The sequence below is a fragment of the Stenella coeruleoalba genome, assembly GCF_951394435.1.
Source record: "Stenella coeruleoalba genome assembly, chromosome: 11".
Lineage (NCBI taxonomy): Eukaryota > Metazoa > Chordata > Mammalia > Artiodactyla > Delphinidae > Stenella > Stenella coeruleoalba.
Window position 1 is genome coordinate 11,050,623 of NC_137157.1, and position 16,066 is coordinate 11,066,688.

Sequence of the window (16,066 nt, forward strand, 5' to 3'; positions counted from 1 at the left end):
TAAAACTGTGTACTGTGCTTTACAGTCTGGAGGTGGGCAGGACTGAGCGATAATTTAAAGACGGAGAAACTGAGGCTCAGGTGAAAAGTGACATGTCCAAGAGCATGATAGAGAATAGTGTAAAACAAGGATGGGTCCACTTCCTCATTCATTCATTCAATGACACATTTATGAGCACCTGCTATATGCCAGGCATCGAGTTGGACAAAGGGAATATAAAGATAAACAGGAAACATGCTTTGGGGAGCTGACACGGATGGGGAGGTACGGGGGACAGTGGCAGCCCGGAGGAAGGGCGGGCTGAGCTCAGGCTTGGAGGATAGGTCAGCAGTGTCCCAGCGAAGGGGAAAGGCATTTCTGATAAGAGCACAGGTGGCAACCCAGGGAGCCCTGAGGACACCCAGCACCAGAGGGGAGCCGGTGGATCTGGGTGCGGATCCGGAGCCAGGAGTCCTCCTCCTGACCTGCTCGAAGCATCAGGGCTTTGAGAAAAAGCACAGATGTCTGGGCCCAGCCCAGCCGAACAGACCGGATCTCCGGGTGGAACTAGGCACAGTGTTGATTGAAGCTCCTCGGGAGAAGTGCTGGCTGGACAGTGGGGAGACGCTGAGGAGTTTTAGGGGGGAGTGAAGGGGTGAGATGTGTGTTCTGGAAAAATCTCCCAGGGCTGTCAGAGAGCGGAGGGGAGGCAGCCAAGAAGCCTCAAGCAGGAGGGGTGGCGGGGGAGGAACTAAGGAGGACCCTAGTCCAGATAGGCCCTGGGCAGGGTCGGGGTGGGGTCTGTCACCATGAGCTTCTCGGAGAAGGAGCCAGACAGAGTGATGGAGACGTGGAGGGCGGGGATGGGAGGGGGGGCAGAGCAGGAGCGAGGAAGGGGGCTCCTGAGATGCAAGAGGAGGAGCCACGGGAAGAGTGGGGGCCCCTGGCACCTCAAATCTTCTCACCTCTGCCCCCGACACCGCCGGGCAGGCCCCACCAGCAACGGTCTGCAGAAGGTGGACGTGCAGCTGATCCCACAGGACTTGTGCAGCGAGGCCTACCGCTACCAGGTGACCCCCCGCATGCTGTGTGCCGGCTACCGCAGGGGCAAGAAGGATGCCTGCCAGGTGACTCCTGCGGGATGGGCCAGATCGGGGAGAGAGGGCGCTGCTCACGTCACCCGGGGCCTGCTGCAGCCTCACGGCAAGGTGGGCTTGGCTGTCCCCACTTTATGGATGAGGAAACTGAGGCTCGGGAGGTTGAGAGACTTGCTCCAGGTTGCAGGCCCCAGATCAGAAGAGACCCCGGGGGGCAGGGCTGAGGCCCAAGCCCAGCTCTGCTCCTTGCCCTCCGCGAGGCGCTTTGCCCAAGTGAGGCAGCAGAGAGGACTAGAGCCCACAGAAGGCAGGCGGGGCTGGGCAGGGCGCAGGGACACACATCCACGCTTCCGCGAAAGCCAGGCCCTGCTGGAGGCCAGGCTGGGCTGGTTTGGGCCGCCTCCATCTATCAGAGGCTTCCAAAGGGGACGTGTCACTCAGAACATCCCCAGCAGTCGGGACCCTTGCCTGGAAGGGGATGTCTCTACCCTGACGTGGCCCTGTCTCTTCCCCTCTTGCAGGGCGACTCGGGCGGCCCGCTGGTGTGCAAGGAGCCCAGTGGCCGCTGGTTCCTGGCGGGGCTGGTTAGCTGGGGTCTGGGCTGTGGCCGGCCCAACTACTTCGGCGTCTACACCCGCATCACAGGTGTGATTGGCTGGATCCAGCAGGTGCTGACTTGAGAAGCTGCCCCCGCAGCGCAAGGGCCCCCACCTCTTGGACTCAGAGAGCCCAGGGCGCCCACCAGGCAGGGGAGCAAGTATTCTGCCGGTGGCAGGGCCCCGTGGGGACAGGAGGTGGTGTCTCTCCTCTCCCGCAACCTGTTGCCTGACATCTGCCCCAGTGAGGACACAAGGAGGGAGAGGGGCCATCAGCTGGTGGTCAAGACTTCCCCTGAGGGCCTGGGATGGTCACCAGGCCCGGCTGGGGGGGTTCACATCCAGCCTGTCCCCTCCTGATTCTCTCTCCTCCTTCCCCTTCCTCCGCTGCTGACTTTGGTGGGCAAGGGTCGAGCAGCAGTCATGTGGCTGCCGGGCCCCCCGCCTGCCCCCGCCCCAGCGCAGAGGCTGCTGGGCCAGCATCCTCTCCAGACAGCAGATTCCAGCCTTTGAAGCCCTTGGCCTAACTTGAGGGGTGGGGGAGGAAGGTGCCCCCGCAGGAAGGGCCCTCAGAGCCCTGGAGACAGCCAAGTGGGCCAGCCGCCACTGCAGGCCAAAGGGTGGGGAGCCCCAGGTCCAGGGTCCTCCCATGCCTACCTGTTCCTCGGGCCTTCACTGCCCACTCTCACCTGGAGGTGAGCTCAGCTGCCCTGTGGAATAAAGCTGTCTGACCCGAGGTCCTGTTCTGGGGATTGAATGGGGCCCCGGGCACCAATCTCACGCCTTTGACTGAGCAGCCCCTGTTATCTGCTCAGCCTGTTGGCTAAGCGTCCAGAAGACCAAGGGGTGGGGGCGGTCAGTGGGGGCAGCGGCGGCCTCCAGGGCAGCTGCCTAGGTCCTGGGAGCAACCCCAGGAAGGCAATGGTTTGGTGCCCCTCAGGTCAGAGTGAGGGCTGGGACAAGTGATGCACTCCTTCTGGAAGCCCGGAAGGAAGCTGAGGGGCAGAGAGTGTCATGATCGCACCAGGGAGGGGTCAGGAGTGGAGCCTGGAGCGGAAGCCCCATCTCCTGATTCCCAGGCTGCCGCTTCCCCTCTGGCACGGCACTGCCTCTGCATTCTGAGTCATTTATTCAGCGAGCAGCTCCAGGCTCCTACGACGTGCCGAGGGCCGCACTGGGGTCACAGAGCTGCACGGAACTTGGCTCCTCATCTCGGGAGGGGTGGGGATGCTGACCCAGGGTGAAGGGGCTTTGGGGTAGACTGCAACTCGGGAAGGCTGCCTTGGAGGAGACTTGGGGTTCAAAGGTGGCCAAGGTGGGGAAGAGCATTCCAGGCAGGGGAACAGCATGTGCAAAGGCAACAGTCCCCAAAGGCAGTGGCCTGTTAGGGAACAGTAAGTTGTTTTTAGTTGGAACAGAGGTTGGCAGGGGTGGTGGTGGGGTGGGCGGTAGGGCTAAAAAGGAATGCATGGGGAGGGGCAAACTGAGATTAGATGGCAAAGAGCTTGGAGTGGAGCTATGAATTGACCCTGGGCGCTCTGGGAAGCCGTGGAAGGCTCTAGAGCAGGGAAGTGACCGACACAGGATGGATTCCCATTTTAGAACCACCACCGGCACCAGCCTGGAGGAAGTGGGAGGCAGGGAGGCCGGTAAGGAGGCCACTGTGGAATTCCAGGGAGAAGAGGATGGATCCTGGATGGAGCAGGGCAAGGAGGATGGACATAGGGTTGAAGGACCCTTACTGTCCTCCAGGTGCCTCAGTGGATGGGGTGACATGAGGGAGGAGCCACCCAGGACCACTCCCACCCAGGGCACCCGGGGAGGGAAAAGCTCTGGGAAGGTGTCATGAACTTGGGATGCTTCTGGGAGGGAGATGTCCAGGAGGCAGGCGGAACTTGAGAGAGGTTTGGAGGAGGGATTTTAGAGCTGCCCTGCAAGGACGGTGGTCCAGGGAAGACGGAGGAGGTGGGGGAGACACAGACTGCAGACGTGCGGGTCCGGAGGAGGCTGAGGGGAACTGAGGGGGGTGGGGTCTTAGCAGCCAGGGCTGTGGCCTGAGTGGGCGTGGTCAGGGAGGCCTACAGGGCCGGGCCCTGGTGGAGGGGAGGAAGGGCGGTGTCAAGGGCGGACAAGTCTTTCTTGGAGCCCAGCTGGGAGGAGAAGGAAGCGGGGAGCCTTGGAGGGGGCCTAGTGTCGAGAGGGTTTTCAAAGGTAGACAGGGAACGGCCATCGCATCCATGTGTGGAGAGCCCTCCACCCGCTGGGTCCTGCCTGTGGAGACGCTATGGGGGGACACCTTTGGGGTGGGGGCAGGACTACCCCGGGTGGCCCTCAGGGATCTCAGAGGGGGAGAACACTGCTGGAGGGTGCTTTGCTAAAGTGCAAATTCATGGCCATAGTAGGAATTAGGGGGTAGGGGGTAATCTGTCCTTTTAACAAGGCTCCTGGTAACTCTTTTGCAAGCAAAGCTGGACACAAAAAGCGAGGTCAACTTCAGAGAGCCGCGTGGCCCCAGGGCGAGTGGTGAGGTCCCCCCGGGAGGCTTCGGTCAAGGGGAGCACTGCTTTGCAGAGATGTCCCCTGGCAGCGCTCAACTGCTGGGGGGCGGGGCTGGGGAGCCAGGAAGACACTCAGTAGGACCTGGGAGGTGAAGGAACTGGCCAGGCGGGGTGGGGGTCCCGTCAGACTCTGAGAGAAGATGGAGGGGAGACTGGGGGTTGTATTTCCTAGGACTTGGGGCAGAGGGTGGAGGTGACCAGAAGCTATCACAGCAGGAAGCAGAGGGGACGTCCTGCTAGGTTAGGAGGGAGCTGAGGTGGTAGGGTGAGGCCAGAAAGGAGAGCACCTTACCTGAATGGCGAGGTGTGACTGGGAATTGGGACGTAGGGAGCCAGGCTTGGGAGGACCTGGTATTCTGATTCCCAGAGGCCCAATTCCCTAGCCCTCAGCACCCCAGCTAACCTAGGTCTGCCTGGAGGCTGGAAGAGACCTGCGTGACTCCAGGGGGCGGGGCCTTAGAAGTCACCTGGTCCACCCCGTCACTTTACTGTTGAGGAAACTGAGGCCCAGAGAGGGGAAGGTACTTTCCAAAGTTCACCCAGCCAGGCAGAGCTGGTACCCTCGGTGTCCGGCCACGGGACAGAGGATGCAACCGTGATGTGCACCCCCCCAGCACACACGGGAGAGTGACAACAGGGCGGGGTCCCTGGGCTTTATGAAAAAGCCCCATTACCTCTGGGCTGTCTACACCACCTGTCCCCAAACGTGGCCCAGAGAAAGAGAGGGAGACAGCCGGGCTGGCTGTTTCTTCAGGTTTTATTATACGGTGGTGTTGGACACCGCTGGGAAGCAAGTATCCAGCTGGGGAGGCCGTAAATGCAGGAGGGGCCCCTTGCTCAGCGCCTGCCACCCCAGACTCTCCCTTTCCCTTGTCACCAGCTCCTGAGTGGCCCCGCTGCCCCTGCTGAACCAATGCCTCCCTTCCTCCTGGCCAGGGCACTGTGCGGCCGGCAGTACAGACAGCAGGGGCGCGGGGAGCAGGCAAGGTGAAGGCCGAGTCACCCATCCCCTCCTTCAACAGCGCTAACGCCACGCCCTTCATCGCCCACCAGTCCCTCCATCTCCATCCTGGGCCGGGCAGGTCCGAGTCTGCGCCTTGTGCCCCCCCCTGAGGGCTTTCGGGGACCTTTGCTCCTCTCGTTAAAATCACAGCAAACCTGAGGTAGGTAGGGCAGGACGTGAACCCATGTGACAGACAGGGAGACCAAAGGAGGTGATGGGACTGGGCTGCGGGGGGAGCGCATCTGCCATGCAGCGGGGGGACCTGAGGGAGGGGACGTAGGGGCCTGGGAGACACAGCTGGACAGCGCCACACTTTGACCACCCGCAGGCGGCTCCGCCCAGGGGTCCCAGGGCCCACATCAGGCCTTGCGAGGTCCCAGTGGGCCCCCACCCGGCCCCCGGAGGCAGGGGTGAATCATAGCCCCGCAGGTGTAGACAGAGGTGACAGCGGGGAGAGCTCTTCCTCCGCCTCGGGCTGGGGGCCCACCCCGTGGTACAAAAATAAAGGATTTCAGAACGGAACCCCAAGTCCCTGGAGGCGATCCAGGGCCTCACATCCGGGTGCCTCTGGCTTGTAACAGCTAGAAAATAAGAGGGGGCAGGGAGACGGGGTGGGGAGTGGTCAAAACACCGGGAGGAGGATGAGAGGGTGAGGCCGGTGAGGAAGGGGTAGTGCAGGGCCAGGAGCAGGGTGGAGAGGAGATTGGAATGGAGGGAGGGAGGGGTGGGGAGAGAGGGAGAGAGAAAGAGTCAGGTGAGTCACGAGGTCCTTTCTGGGAGGAAGGAGGGGGGCTGAGGCCCAGAAAAAGTGTATTCAGAGCTGAGCAGGAGGTGAAGCGGGGAGAGGACCCAGCTCGCCCATTCGGGGGCCCCATGCCCCACCTTCGGCCGGGGGTTGGCTGCCTAGGAGGCCACATCCTGCCAAGGCTCTGGCCAGGGGGTCGAGGCCCAGAGGCTGGTCACCACTGTCTCAGGCAGAAGGTCACAGAGAGCAGCTGTCCGTCCCCATGTTTGAGGCAACTGTGGCCCAGAGAGGGACAGTGACTTGCCCAAGGTCAGAGAGCAGGCAGATAAGACTGAGTGGGGGCTTGTGGGCACCTGGCCAGGGCTATTTCTGCCACAGCCCAATCCTCAGCCAGCTCCGGCTGCCTTCTCCTAGGCCGAGGGAATCCAAGTGTGGCCTGTCCTCCCCACCCCCGCAGCAACAGGGAACCCAGTGCCTCGAGGCTGTGATGCAGGGATGAGGTCAGGGCACCTGGCTTCCGTTTCCCTTCCCTCCTTCCCAGTGTGGCTCTGATGCTGCTGGGCAGGTGGGAAAGAATTTCCTCCCCCTTTTGTCTCATCTCAGAGCCTCATCCCCAAGGCCAAGATAGGCTGAGAGACTTGGGGGAGGGGAGAAAATCAGCCGGAAGTTCGGCTCAAGTCCAAAAATACAAGAGATGAGCACCCTCCTGGCTTCCGCCCCTGCCTCCAGCTCTGCCAAGCTACAAACCAGGCGTGGCAGCTCTGGGGGCGGGCGAGGGGCCCAGGAGAAGCCCTCACCGCAAGCGCAGCCTCAGGTCTGAGGGGGCGCAGACGGGAACCTGCAAGGAGGAAACGTGAGGAGGTGAGGCGCTGCAGCAGGGTGGCCCGGCCTCAGATGTGCCCGGCGGGGTCGGCGGGCACCAAGGAGGTGCAGCTGTGCCCCTCTGCCCCGGGCCCGGAGGCGGGAGGTGGCAGAAGGGGTGCGGGAGGCGGCAGGCGGGATGCTCTGGGATGCGGTGCCGGGGCACCTGGGTGGAGGGCACAGGAGGCTGGGACCACAGCAGCCCCGGGATGGAGGTGTGAGCAGGCAGAGAGAAAACCCGGACAGGGGCAGAGAGGGAAGAGGCAGGGTGCAGATGAGATCCAGGAGGAAGAAGAGGTGGATGAAGATGAGGCAGGACCTCCGGCGGGAAGCGGAGGAGGAGGAGGCGGTGGTGAGAGGGAGGAAAGGTTAGCGGGATCCTGAGATGACTGGGCTGCAAAGAGAAAGTGAGAGAAGGGATGGTTATGCAGGTGAGGCGCCAGGCACGCGGCTGAGCTAACCCTGGAGGGCCCGCCCCCCGGCCGTCCCGGGACCCCAGGCTCCGCAGCGGGCTCCGGCGGGGAGCCGGCGGGAGGCACGGCCTTTATTAGCGATCGTTCTCCTCGGGGGTTGGCTGCACCTTTCTGCTGCGTATCTGCCTCCACCTCCACCTGCACCTGTGCCACCTCCACCTCCTGCCGCTGCCGCTCCTCCAGCTGCTCCTCCGCGCGCTGTGGACCAGCCGGCAGACCCAGGGAAGAAAGAGCGCAGAGCTAACGAGGGGGCCGGGCCCGCTGGCGGCTGTCCCCGCGGGCCCCCATCTCAGCGTGAAGGGGACGGGCGGGGGCACCTCCCGGGGAGGGGAGTGCTACAGCCACAGAAGCCGGGGCATCTTGTCGGATCCCCGGGGAAGCCTGCGAGGGGCCTGGGGGAACCAGCAGAGGGTGGGGTCCTGCTGAGGATGCTCACGGTGGGCCTGGCTGCTGGGACGTGGAGCAAGGCTGGGGGAGGGGTGTCAGAGGAAGGGGGTGGGTGTGTGGCCAGGGCAGCCTTGAGGGCTGCCTGGGAAGGCCTCGTTTTAGGAGGACCGACCCAGAGCAGAACTGAGGCCGGGGGAGGCCCAGGCAGATCCGAGATGTCGGCACCAGGCTCTCGCACCCCAGGTCCTGAGGTCTCTCCCAGAGACGCAGGAGCCGCCAGCTCACCTTGCACCCTTGCAAGGCCGCGCCGGCCGCTGGCCCCCATGGGGCTGGGGTGGGCAGGGGAAGTCACAGCCCAGGGAGGCAGACGGCCAGACGGGAAGCGGAGTTCCTAAGTCTCCGGCACATAGGGACAGGCTCCTAGAAGGAACGGTCTCCCTTCTTCCCAGCCTGCCTAGCTGCCTGCCCCACTGGTCCTACCAAAGGCCCCTCAGGCTTCCGACCAGCTCTGCGTCCAGGGTGGCAGGACCTCCGATGAGCCCCCTCCCCCCCAGCCAGCTGATGCTGCCTCACAGGCCAGGGTGGAAACACAGGGCCGGACCCCAAGGGCTCCAGACCCCTCTGACGCTGAGTCCTAGGAGGGAGCCTGCGGGAGGGGCAGGATTAACGGTTCGGCTTCCCTGCCCCAGCCCAGGCCCCTGGGAAATAAATGGGCCCTTTGGATCCCAGAAGTTGCAAGCTGGGGGTCCACCCCTCTCACTCCTCTGAGAACACAACCAAGGTGCCCAGAGGGGGCGGGACTTGTCCAAGGTCACGCAGAGCGCTCACACCACGCCCAGACCCCTAGTCCAGTGCACTCCCCCTTGTGCTACGCTGCCCCGTGGCCGCCATGCGACCACCATCCAAGTGGCACCTAAGTCCACCCTCGCCGTGCCCTGGGGATAATCTCATCTCGTTGTCCCCCAAGTCTGGGCCTGGGTAACTGGCGTGAGCAGGCAGGACGGTGGGTGGCATGGGATGGATGGCATCGGCTGTGAGCAGGGGGTCAGGCGTGTGCAGCGGGAGGGAAAAAGAAGCTCGGATGGCTACGTGGAGGGCGGCGAGGGGAGGGAGGAAAGGCAGGGAGGCCGAGGTTGGGGCAGGGCAGGGGCTGGGCCAGAGGGCTCACCTTGGTTTTGCGGCTGGACTCGGAGCTCAGTCCGTGCGGGGAGCTATAGAGCTCCTTGGACACCACGCACAGGAACTCTGCCTGGTCCTCGCTGCCGTAGTTGTAGGAGGAGCCGATGCTCACCAGCTGGAGGGGCGGAGCATGGGGAGAAAACGATAGGATGGGGTTGAGGGGACGGGGTGGGCGGACACCGGCACTTGTCAACTGTGCCCTGACCTTGCTGTCCCATTCAGGCCCATCCCTGGGTTTCCGGAGGAAACAAAGTCAGAGTCCTCTCCCCCTCCGCCCCCGCCTATGGCTCTGGGCTATTCCAGGGCCAGGCCCCCCGACGTGGCTTGGCTGGACCTGGTCCTTAGAGGAGGAGGGTTAGCACCGCTGTTCCTCTCCCATATCTAGCAGGCAACGTCCTAAAAGCAGGCAGAGGCCTGTAATGGGCAGGCTGTCTCCCTCTGTCAGATGTGGCTGAGGCGGCCCCAGAACCAGGCTGCAGGATGGGGTTGGCATGACCTGGTGGAGCTCCATAGCATATTCTGTTCACTGTTGGAAGCAGAGGTAGAACAGGTCGCCCGTTCCTTACGCCAGCGGTCCCTGACTTGCCCGCTCAGCCTTTGAGAGCCCATGCAGTTGCCAAAGACTCCCTTAGGCTTTCAAGAGTGGCCCCACCTTTGTTCTGGGGTCCCTAAAATAACCACACCTGCAGGGCCCCTCCCGACTGATAAAGGTCCTGCACATGGTGGGTCTCGTTCGGCCCCCAGGAACCCTCATTCTGCAGACAGACAGGAAAACTCAGCCCCTTCGGCAGACGAGGTTTGGAGAGGTGGTCAAGTCCCACAGCCAGGAAGAATCTGAACGTGAATGGATTCAAATTCAGGATTTGAATCTGGGACCCCGAGTCCTCTCAGGGGTCCTATAGACTTAAATGCTTCTATTAATTCACAGGATGCTAGCTGGCTCCAAGGTTTAGAGGCCTACTCTGGGCTAGGGACTTTATCCACGGTCCTTCTAATCTACACAACATTCCTGCAAAGGAAGCACTACTGGTCCATGTCACAGATTAGGAAACTGAGGCCCAGAGAGATACGCCTTGCTCAAGTTCACACAGCATGTCAGTGGCGAGGTCTAGATATGAATCCAGGCTTCCGGCTCCTGGACTGGACTAGTTCCTCCATCCTGCCCGGCCATCCTGGGAAGCCTGGCCTTCTTCAACCTCCAGGTGCAAGGGAGCTTGTAAGGATAAAGGGTAACCCAACGCTTCCCCTTCTCTAAGGGCAAATTTGACCTTGGGTTAACTTGTGGCTCTGATCCTCTGGAAACCTCAGAGAGGTGTGACGTCAGCTGCATTACTAGGGCAACACCGTTTATGATAAAAATCTCTCCTGCTGGTAAACTGCATAGGTACTGGGAGGAAGTACAGGTCACCATAAATACCTCACGGGAAGCCGCTGCTCTGGGCTGCCCTGAATGTGGCAATGCTTGGAACTGGGCATGTCCCTCGCGGGGACCTGGAATCTATGCCTGTGGAATTGTTACACAAGGTGTGGCCCCAAGGGGACCTCCGCTCTCCTGTGTGGATCTTGTCTCCTCGCACCAGAGCTGTCGCTTGGGGGCCAGAGACTCACACACTACGGTGTAGACCACTACCTGGTTGCTGGGAGGACTCCCATTAAAGATGATTCCCAGGAGCTGCCCTGCGGCCACCGGGGCTTCCCTCCTCTCTCCTTCCTGGTCAGTCTGCTGCCAAGTGTGGCCTTTCTGAATCTTGTTTAGTCTGTCTTAAGACCCCGGGTGGGGGCTGCAGTGGGCACCCCAAGGCTGGGGCTGCGGGAAGGGAGGGGCCTGCTTTGCCTGGGGGTGTGGCCCAGCCCACCTGCTCGAAGCGCCAGCCGTCGGACATGGTGGAGACCATCTGCGTGAGCTCCTCCTCCTGGCACTGCAGCACGCGGTACACGTGCTTGGGTGGGACCTGCAGGCAGAGGGGGGACGTGGAGGGCACCTGTGGGAGTGCCAGGCACCCCGGGGGCGGGAAGAGCACCTGTCCTCCCCCCACCATCTACCCCCAAGAAGGACAGAAGTGGGGAAGGGGAGATGGGAGCCATGTTCTGAGTACCTACTATGTGCCAGGCACTCGACGTGCATGTTCTCACTTAATCCCTCCAAAAACCCTAGGAGTTACGGGATGTTCATGGAAGTTCAGAGAGGGTCAGTTACTTGCCCAAGGTCACCCAGCTAAAGAGTAGCAGAGCCAGAATTGGAACACAGGTGATACAAGTGGGAAAGGAGAAGGGGCTTAGGGGACATCCTGGGGCACTAATTGAGGCAGGTCCTCCAGGGGACGCGGGGCACCCTCTCTTCAATCTCCTGGGGCTGGGAGACGGTGCCTCACTACCCATTTCCCACTCTCCACGTCTCCCCCAAGGTGGGCAGAGAATCTCTCCAGCTCCTCCTACAGCCTGGCCACTTAGGCCTAGGGTCCAAGCTCAGAAACTCCAGCTCCAGAAGCTTGTGCCGTGACCTCCAGGGGACCACCTGAGCCCATGAAGTGGACGATGTAATAATCCCACATTGCCTCCCACAGGGCCCCCTGTACCTCCACAGGGACCCCATTTTGCCTGGGAGGAAGGGAAGGGTGGGCAGTTCTCAGCACCTCTATATTCCACAAGAGGAAATCAAGGTCCAGAGAGGGGTGTGATCGGCTCAAGGTCACACAGCAAACAGAGCCGAGGCAGGGAGAGAACCCCGAGTCCGTCTCCCAGTCTGGGGCTTTGCTGAACAGTTTGGGAGCTGGACAACCACTCCTCCCCTTATAGGAGAGCTTGGCCTCGCCAAGGAAAACTGGCTCTGCCTCTCCCAACCTTCCTCCTGACCCCCCTCCCCCGTCCCCGCCACCCCCTCCCCTGGCCAGGGATGCCGCCCCGCCGCCCTGCAGCCCCCCGACCTGTGTGACGGTATAATCCTTCTCCTCCATCCGGTCTTTGATGATCCGGATCAGCGGGCCGATGTTGTAGAACTCCGCTTCCTCCAGGACCCCTGGCACAGACAGAGCAGCACCCCACCCCCGTCACTCCCACTGCCCCCGTGCCCCGTTCTCACCTTGTCCCCTCCCCCTCCACCCCCTGCTCCAGTCACACAAGGGTGATGAGCCTCTGAGTTGGGGTCAGGCAAGAGGGAACACTTCCTTCCTTGGGTCCCACACTCCCTGTAGTAGGGGTGAGAGGCTGCCATTCAGGGGCACTATATCCCTGCTGTGCTGAGCACAGGACCCAGGGGTGGCTGCCAGCCCTCTAGTCTGGGGCTGTCCAGAGGCAGTGGGCCCGTTGGGACTGGACCCTATGTCACAGTGAGAAGGGGCTTGGGTGGCTCCCGATTACATGTTCCCATTTGTGAAGCACATGCTAAGTGCCAGGCACCGTGCCAGGCATGTCACGCTCTTCACTGCAGTTAATTCTCAGCACAAGAAGTAGGTACTTTCATCACCCCCACTGAACAAACAGGGAAACTGAGGACCAGGCAAAGCAGCAGCTGTGCAGGGCCACACGCCTGGCACTCGGCAGAGCTGGGATTCACACTCCAGTTCCTCTGCCTCCTAAACGCATAATCTTCGTGCACGTGCACCTCTCCAATCCCTACACTTCACAGTTTGCAAAGCCCCTCCCGTGCTCACCACAAGCCCCAGGGTCATGGAGGAAGCAGGCGTTATTGTCCCCATACAGTTAAGGAGACCGAGAGTCTTAGAGACTGAGCGAGTGCCCTCTCCAGTGAAGGGGACAACCCTCGGCCTTAGGACTCGCCTAAGCTCCTGCGGGGCAGAGACACTTCCTGTCCTTTCCATGACTGGACTCTGGGCTCCCCGGGGACAGGGCCCATGTCTGATGTCCCCGGCGCCCACACCCACCTAATACAGAGGACACAGTGAGCGAGTGTTACTGCCAGGATGCCCCCCGTGGAGCCCTGCAGATGACAGACAACTAACTCTGCATCACGGGTCCTCAGTGCCAGGCACTGTGCTCAGTGACGCACTTGCATTAGCTCCTTTTATCCTCACAGCAGCTCAGCAAGGTGGGTGCTGTTGTCACCCCATTCCGCAGATGCAGGCATGGAGGCACAGAGGGATAAGTGACTTTCCAGGTGTCACACAACTAGTCAGTTTCCCCCTGGATCCCCTGGCCCCTTGGATCGGGGCTCTAGCCCTGTCTAAAGGTGCTGGGAGTGCCAGGGCTTGACAAACCCAGAACCTGTAAACAGGTGTTGGCCGTGACGCTGGAGTGTTTACCTGCCCTCCCCATGGGACCTACTCGTGGGTCCAGGCCACGCCCATGGTACCTGCTGCCCCAGGGGCTGCCGGGAAAGCTGTGGGGCTCCGCAGAGCCGATGCCCACAGCGGGCTCTGATTTTGAAGCTGTGGCCTTCTGGGGAGCCACCTGGCTTCTCGATCACTGTGTCCCACAGGGGTCAGGAGGGAAGACCGTGGGCCCGAGTGAGGAGGGAGGGGCTGTGCTAGACACCTCCAGGGTACAAGCCCCGGCACTCATGACATCTGGTTTTCCCAGAACATGTCCCTAATGTAGATCACCGCCCCTCCGTCATATACACAAGTGGAGACTCAGAAAGGAGAAGTGACATGTCCAAGCTGGCCTGGCTGGGTCAGGTGACCCAGAGCCACACCCTGTGCCCTACGGAAAAGTGGACTTGGCACCCCTTGCTCCTGGCAGGGGCTCTGCCAACAAGCCTTTCTCCCAGGCAGGCATCCGGTCTTTCTCCCCACTGTCTGTTGGGCCCAGAAGTGGGCATCTACAGGGCCTCAGCCAGCCAGGCCTGGGAGGGACCAAAGCCCTGCTGGAGAGCAGGCTCCGCCCACCCCTGCTTCACCCACAACTGCGCTGCAGGGGCTGCCGGATCTGGGCAAGGAGTCACCCACTCGACACACCTGCGGACCCACGTGAGCCCTCACCACGCATCTGAGATACCCCATCACCCAGACAAAGAGAGCCACACCTCTCCCCATGGCCATCTCCACCCACAACTGGCTTCCCAGAAGGCCAGGGGAAAGGGCATCCCTGCCCAGCCTCACTGGCTCCCTCTATCCTCTGCTTCCGTGTTTCTGTCACCTCCCCAGCAGCACCCAGTGGAAGCTTGGGCCAGTCACCTTGGCACAGTCCCTAGGCTCAGCCTGGACACAGGCTTTGGGAGTCAGTCCTGTCAGGAATGAGAAGAAGCAGGAAACATGGAAGAAAGCAGATGTCCCCTGAGGACAGCCGAAATGGCTCTGCGCCTCCACAGGAGGCCCCGGCAGACTGCAGAGGGCAGGGCTAGGGTACGGGCCCCGGCCTCCCCGGGACCAACTCACCCTCCTCAGCCATGTCCTTGTCCAGCACCAGCTTGCCATGCCGGAGGAAGTTGAGGATGGGCCCGAAGTAGGTGGGGTCACGGTCGATGAGGTAGGCCCCGGTCTCATCCTACAAAGGTGAGGGGCACAGGCAGTGAGAGAAGAGTGAGCCCCGCTCCCCTGCCTGACCTCTCACTTCAGTCTCAGTGAAGGATCAGAGGGAGGGCGGGAGGGGGCGGAGTGTCTGCTCTTCCCCGGAACAGAGTGTCCTGATGGAGTAAAAAGGCTTTGGGGTCAGATGCACCTAGGTTCAAACCCTGCCCCGGCTTTTTCCTGACTGTGTGACCTTGGGCCAGTGGTTTGGCCTCTCGGAGCCACCCTCTTCTTTCCCATAACTGGAGAGCATGTGAGTATCCAGTGAGGTCTGAGTGGCACCTGACCCAGCATAGGGCTCAGGGATTGTCCCTCTTGGAGGTTATCCCCTGAAGCCAGCCCTACACTGTCTCCACCAGATCCCCTGGCATTCTGGGGATGTTTACAAGTTTCCAAAAGAGCCACTATCTCATTGGATACCCTCAGCCTGCAGGGAGGCAGAGCAGGCATCAATACAACTCTACAGAGAGGAAACGGAGACATCACCAGGTGAGGGGACTTGCCCAAGGTCACAGCATCAGAGGGTCAGGCAACAGGAGAGAGGGGGCCTTAGAGGTCATCGCCAGGCCAGCCCTCTGGGGTTACAGACAGAAGGCTGAGCAGGATAGGGTTTGACCCAAGGTCATGCAGGAGGTTTGCAGCAGAGCCGAGATGGGAACCCAGAAATGGTGCCCCAGGCCAGCGCTCCTACCTGATGAAGCCCAGCTGAGAAGGCACCCCGGGATTTCTCCACCCAGCTCCCTGTACTCCAAGGCTACCCATACCCCAAAGGGCGGGGAGGCGGGGAAAAGCAGACTCAGTAACTCCTTCCGTGGTGCAGGAGTCCAGTTTGGGCAGAAGAGAATGCCCGAGGTGTCTGTCTCTTCCCACAGCCCCAAAGGAGGGGGAGAGTCCCCGTCCATCAGCCTCCTGGGTTGGGAGCCCAGATCAGCGCTCAAAAACTCCAAATGGGCGCAGCCCGGCGTTGTCCTGTTGCCACGGCAATGGGCACATCCCTCACTCTCCGATCCATTTCCTTCTCCCCTCCTCCGGCCAGTTCTTCCCGCCTCCAGCTCTTCGGAAATAAACCCAGCCGGGTTTCCAGCCCCGCGGGCGGGCCAGGCTGGACAACCAGATTCCGGCGACCTAAGGATCCCCGACCGCCGCCCACCCCGCGGGCCTCACCCGGTCAGACTGCAGCTCTTCCCCCTGGCACAGGCGGCTGAGGAAGGACTTCTGCTCGCGGCACAGCGTTTGCCGGGTGGTCAGGAACACCGTGCCCCCCACGTTGAGCCTCACCCACTTGCTCCAGCCGCCCGCCCCCGCCGGCGGCGCTGCCTCGCGGGCCTCCATCCTCATCGCTCTTCCCAGCGTCTGCATCCTGCCTGCAAGGCGGCTGGAGGCGGGCATGTACCGCGCGCCGGGCATGCCGGGAGTTGTAGTCCGCGCCGCCCCGCGTGAGTGTGGCCAGGGGTGAGGGTCCGCCGACGCCCTCTATCCCGCCTTCTCCAGCCCCGCCCTACTTTGCCCTTCCCGGGAGGCCTACGAACGGGAGTTCAGTAAAGTTCTTTGGCCAAGTTACTCTGTGTTTGGGAAGGTCAAGTTCGAGGTCACTGGGAAAATAGTGATACCCCAAATCGGCGGTCCTCCCATTTGATCGCCACATTGTTTCCCCTTTGTCCAGTTTGGGTTATCAAACAGCCGACAGGAAAAGGAACTTCTCCCTCCCCAAATTCCTATAGCC

General features: G+C 61.7%; 2 protein-coding genes across 6 annotated transcripts in view; one reads left to right on the forward strand and one right to left on the reverse strand.

Moving 5' to 3' along the window:
- Window positions 1–2,193, forward strand: part of TMPRSS6 (transmembrane serine protease 6) — a gene marked incomplete at its 5' end in the record, with an annotated part of 32,141 nt that extends 29,948 nt beyond the window's left edge. Inside the window, 2 exons of the mRNA XM_079937664.1 lie at window positions 970–1,106; window positions 1,598–2,193. Of these exons, the coding sequence (XP_079793790.1) occupies window positions 970–1,106; window positions 1,598–1,756 (296 nt within the window). The 3' untranslated portion in view covers window positions 1,757–2,193. The remainder of the gene's footprint in view (window positions 1–969; window positions 1,107–1,597) is intronic.
- A 2,349-nt stretch (window positions 2,194–4,542) lies between these two features.
- Window positions 4,543–15,700, reverse strand: KCTD17 (potassium channel tetramerization domain containing 17). 5 transcript variants are annotated; one of them, XM_079938157.1, is made up of 9 exons: window positions 15,508–15,700; window positions 14,212–14,320; window positions 11,803–11,894; window positions 10,735–10,830; window positions 8,868–8,993; window positions 7,420–7,510; window positions 7,159–7,233; window positions 6,726–6,816; window positions 5,637–5,814 (listed from the first exon to the last, which is right to left on the reverse strand). In XM_079938157.1, the coding sequence occupies exons 1-9, from the start codon at window positions 15,679–15,681 to the stop codon at window positions 5,745–5,747; spliced, it is 924 nt and encodes a 307-aa protein (XP_079794283.1). In that variant the 5' UTR covers window positions 15,682–15,700; the 3' UTR covers window positions 5,637–5,744. The 5 variants fall into 5 exon arrangements, with proteins under 5 accessions (XP_079794281.1, XP_079794283.1, XP_079794284.1 ...); XM_079938155.1 differs by lacking the exons at window positions 6,726–6,816; window positions 7,159–7,233 and having other exon boundaries at window positions 4,543–5,814; XM_079938156.1 differs by lacking the exon at window positions 5,637–5,814 and having other exon boundaries at window positions 6,802–7,233.
- Window positions 15,701–16,066: the final 366 nt, after the last annotated feature.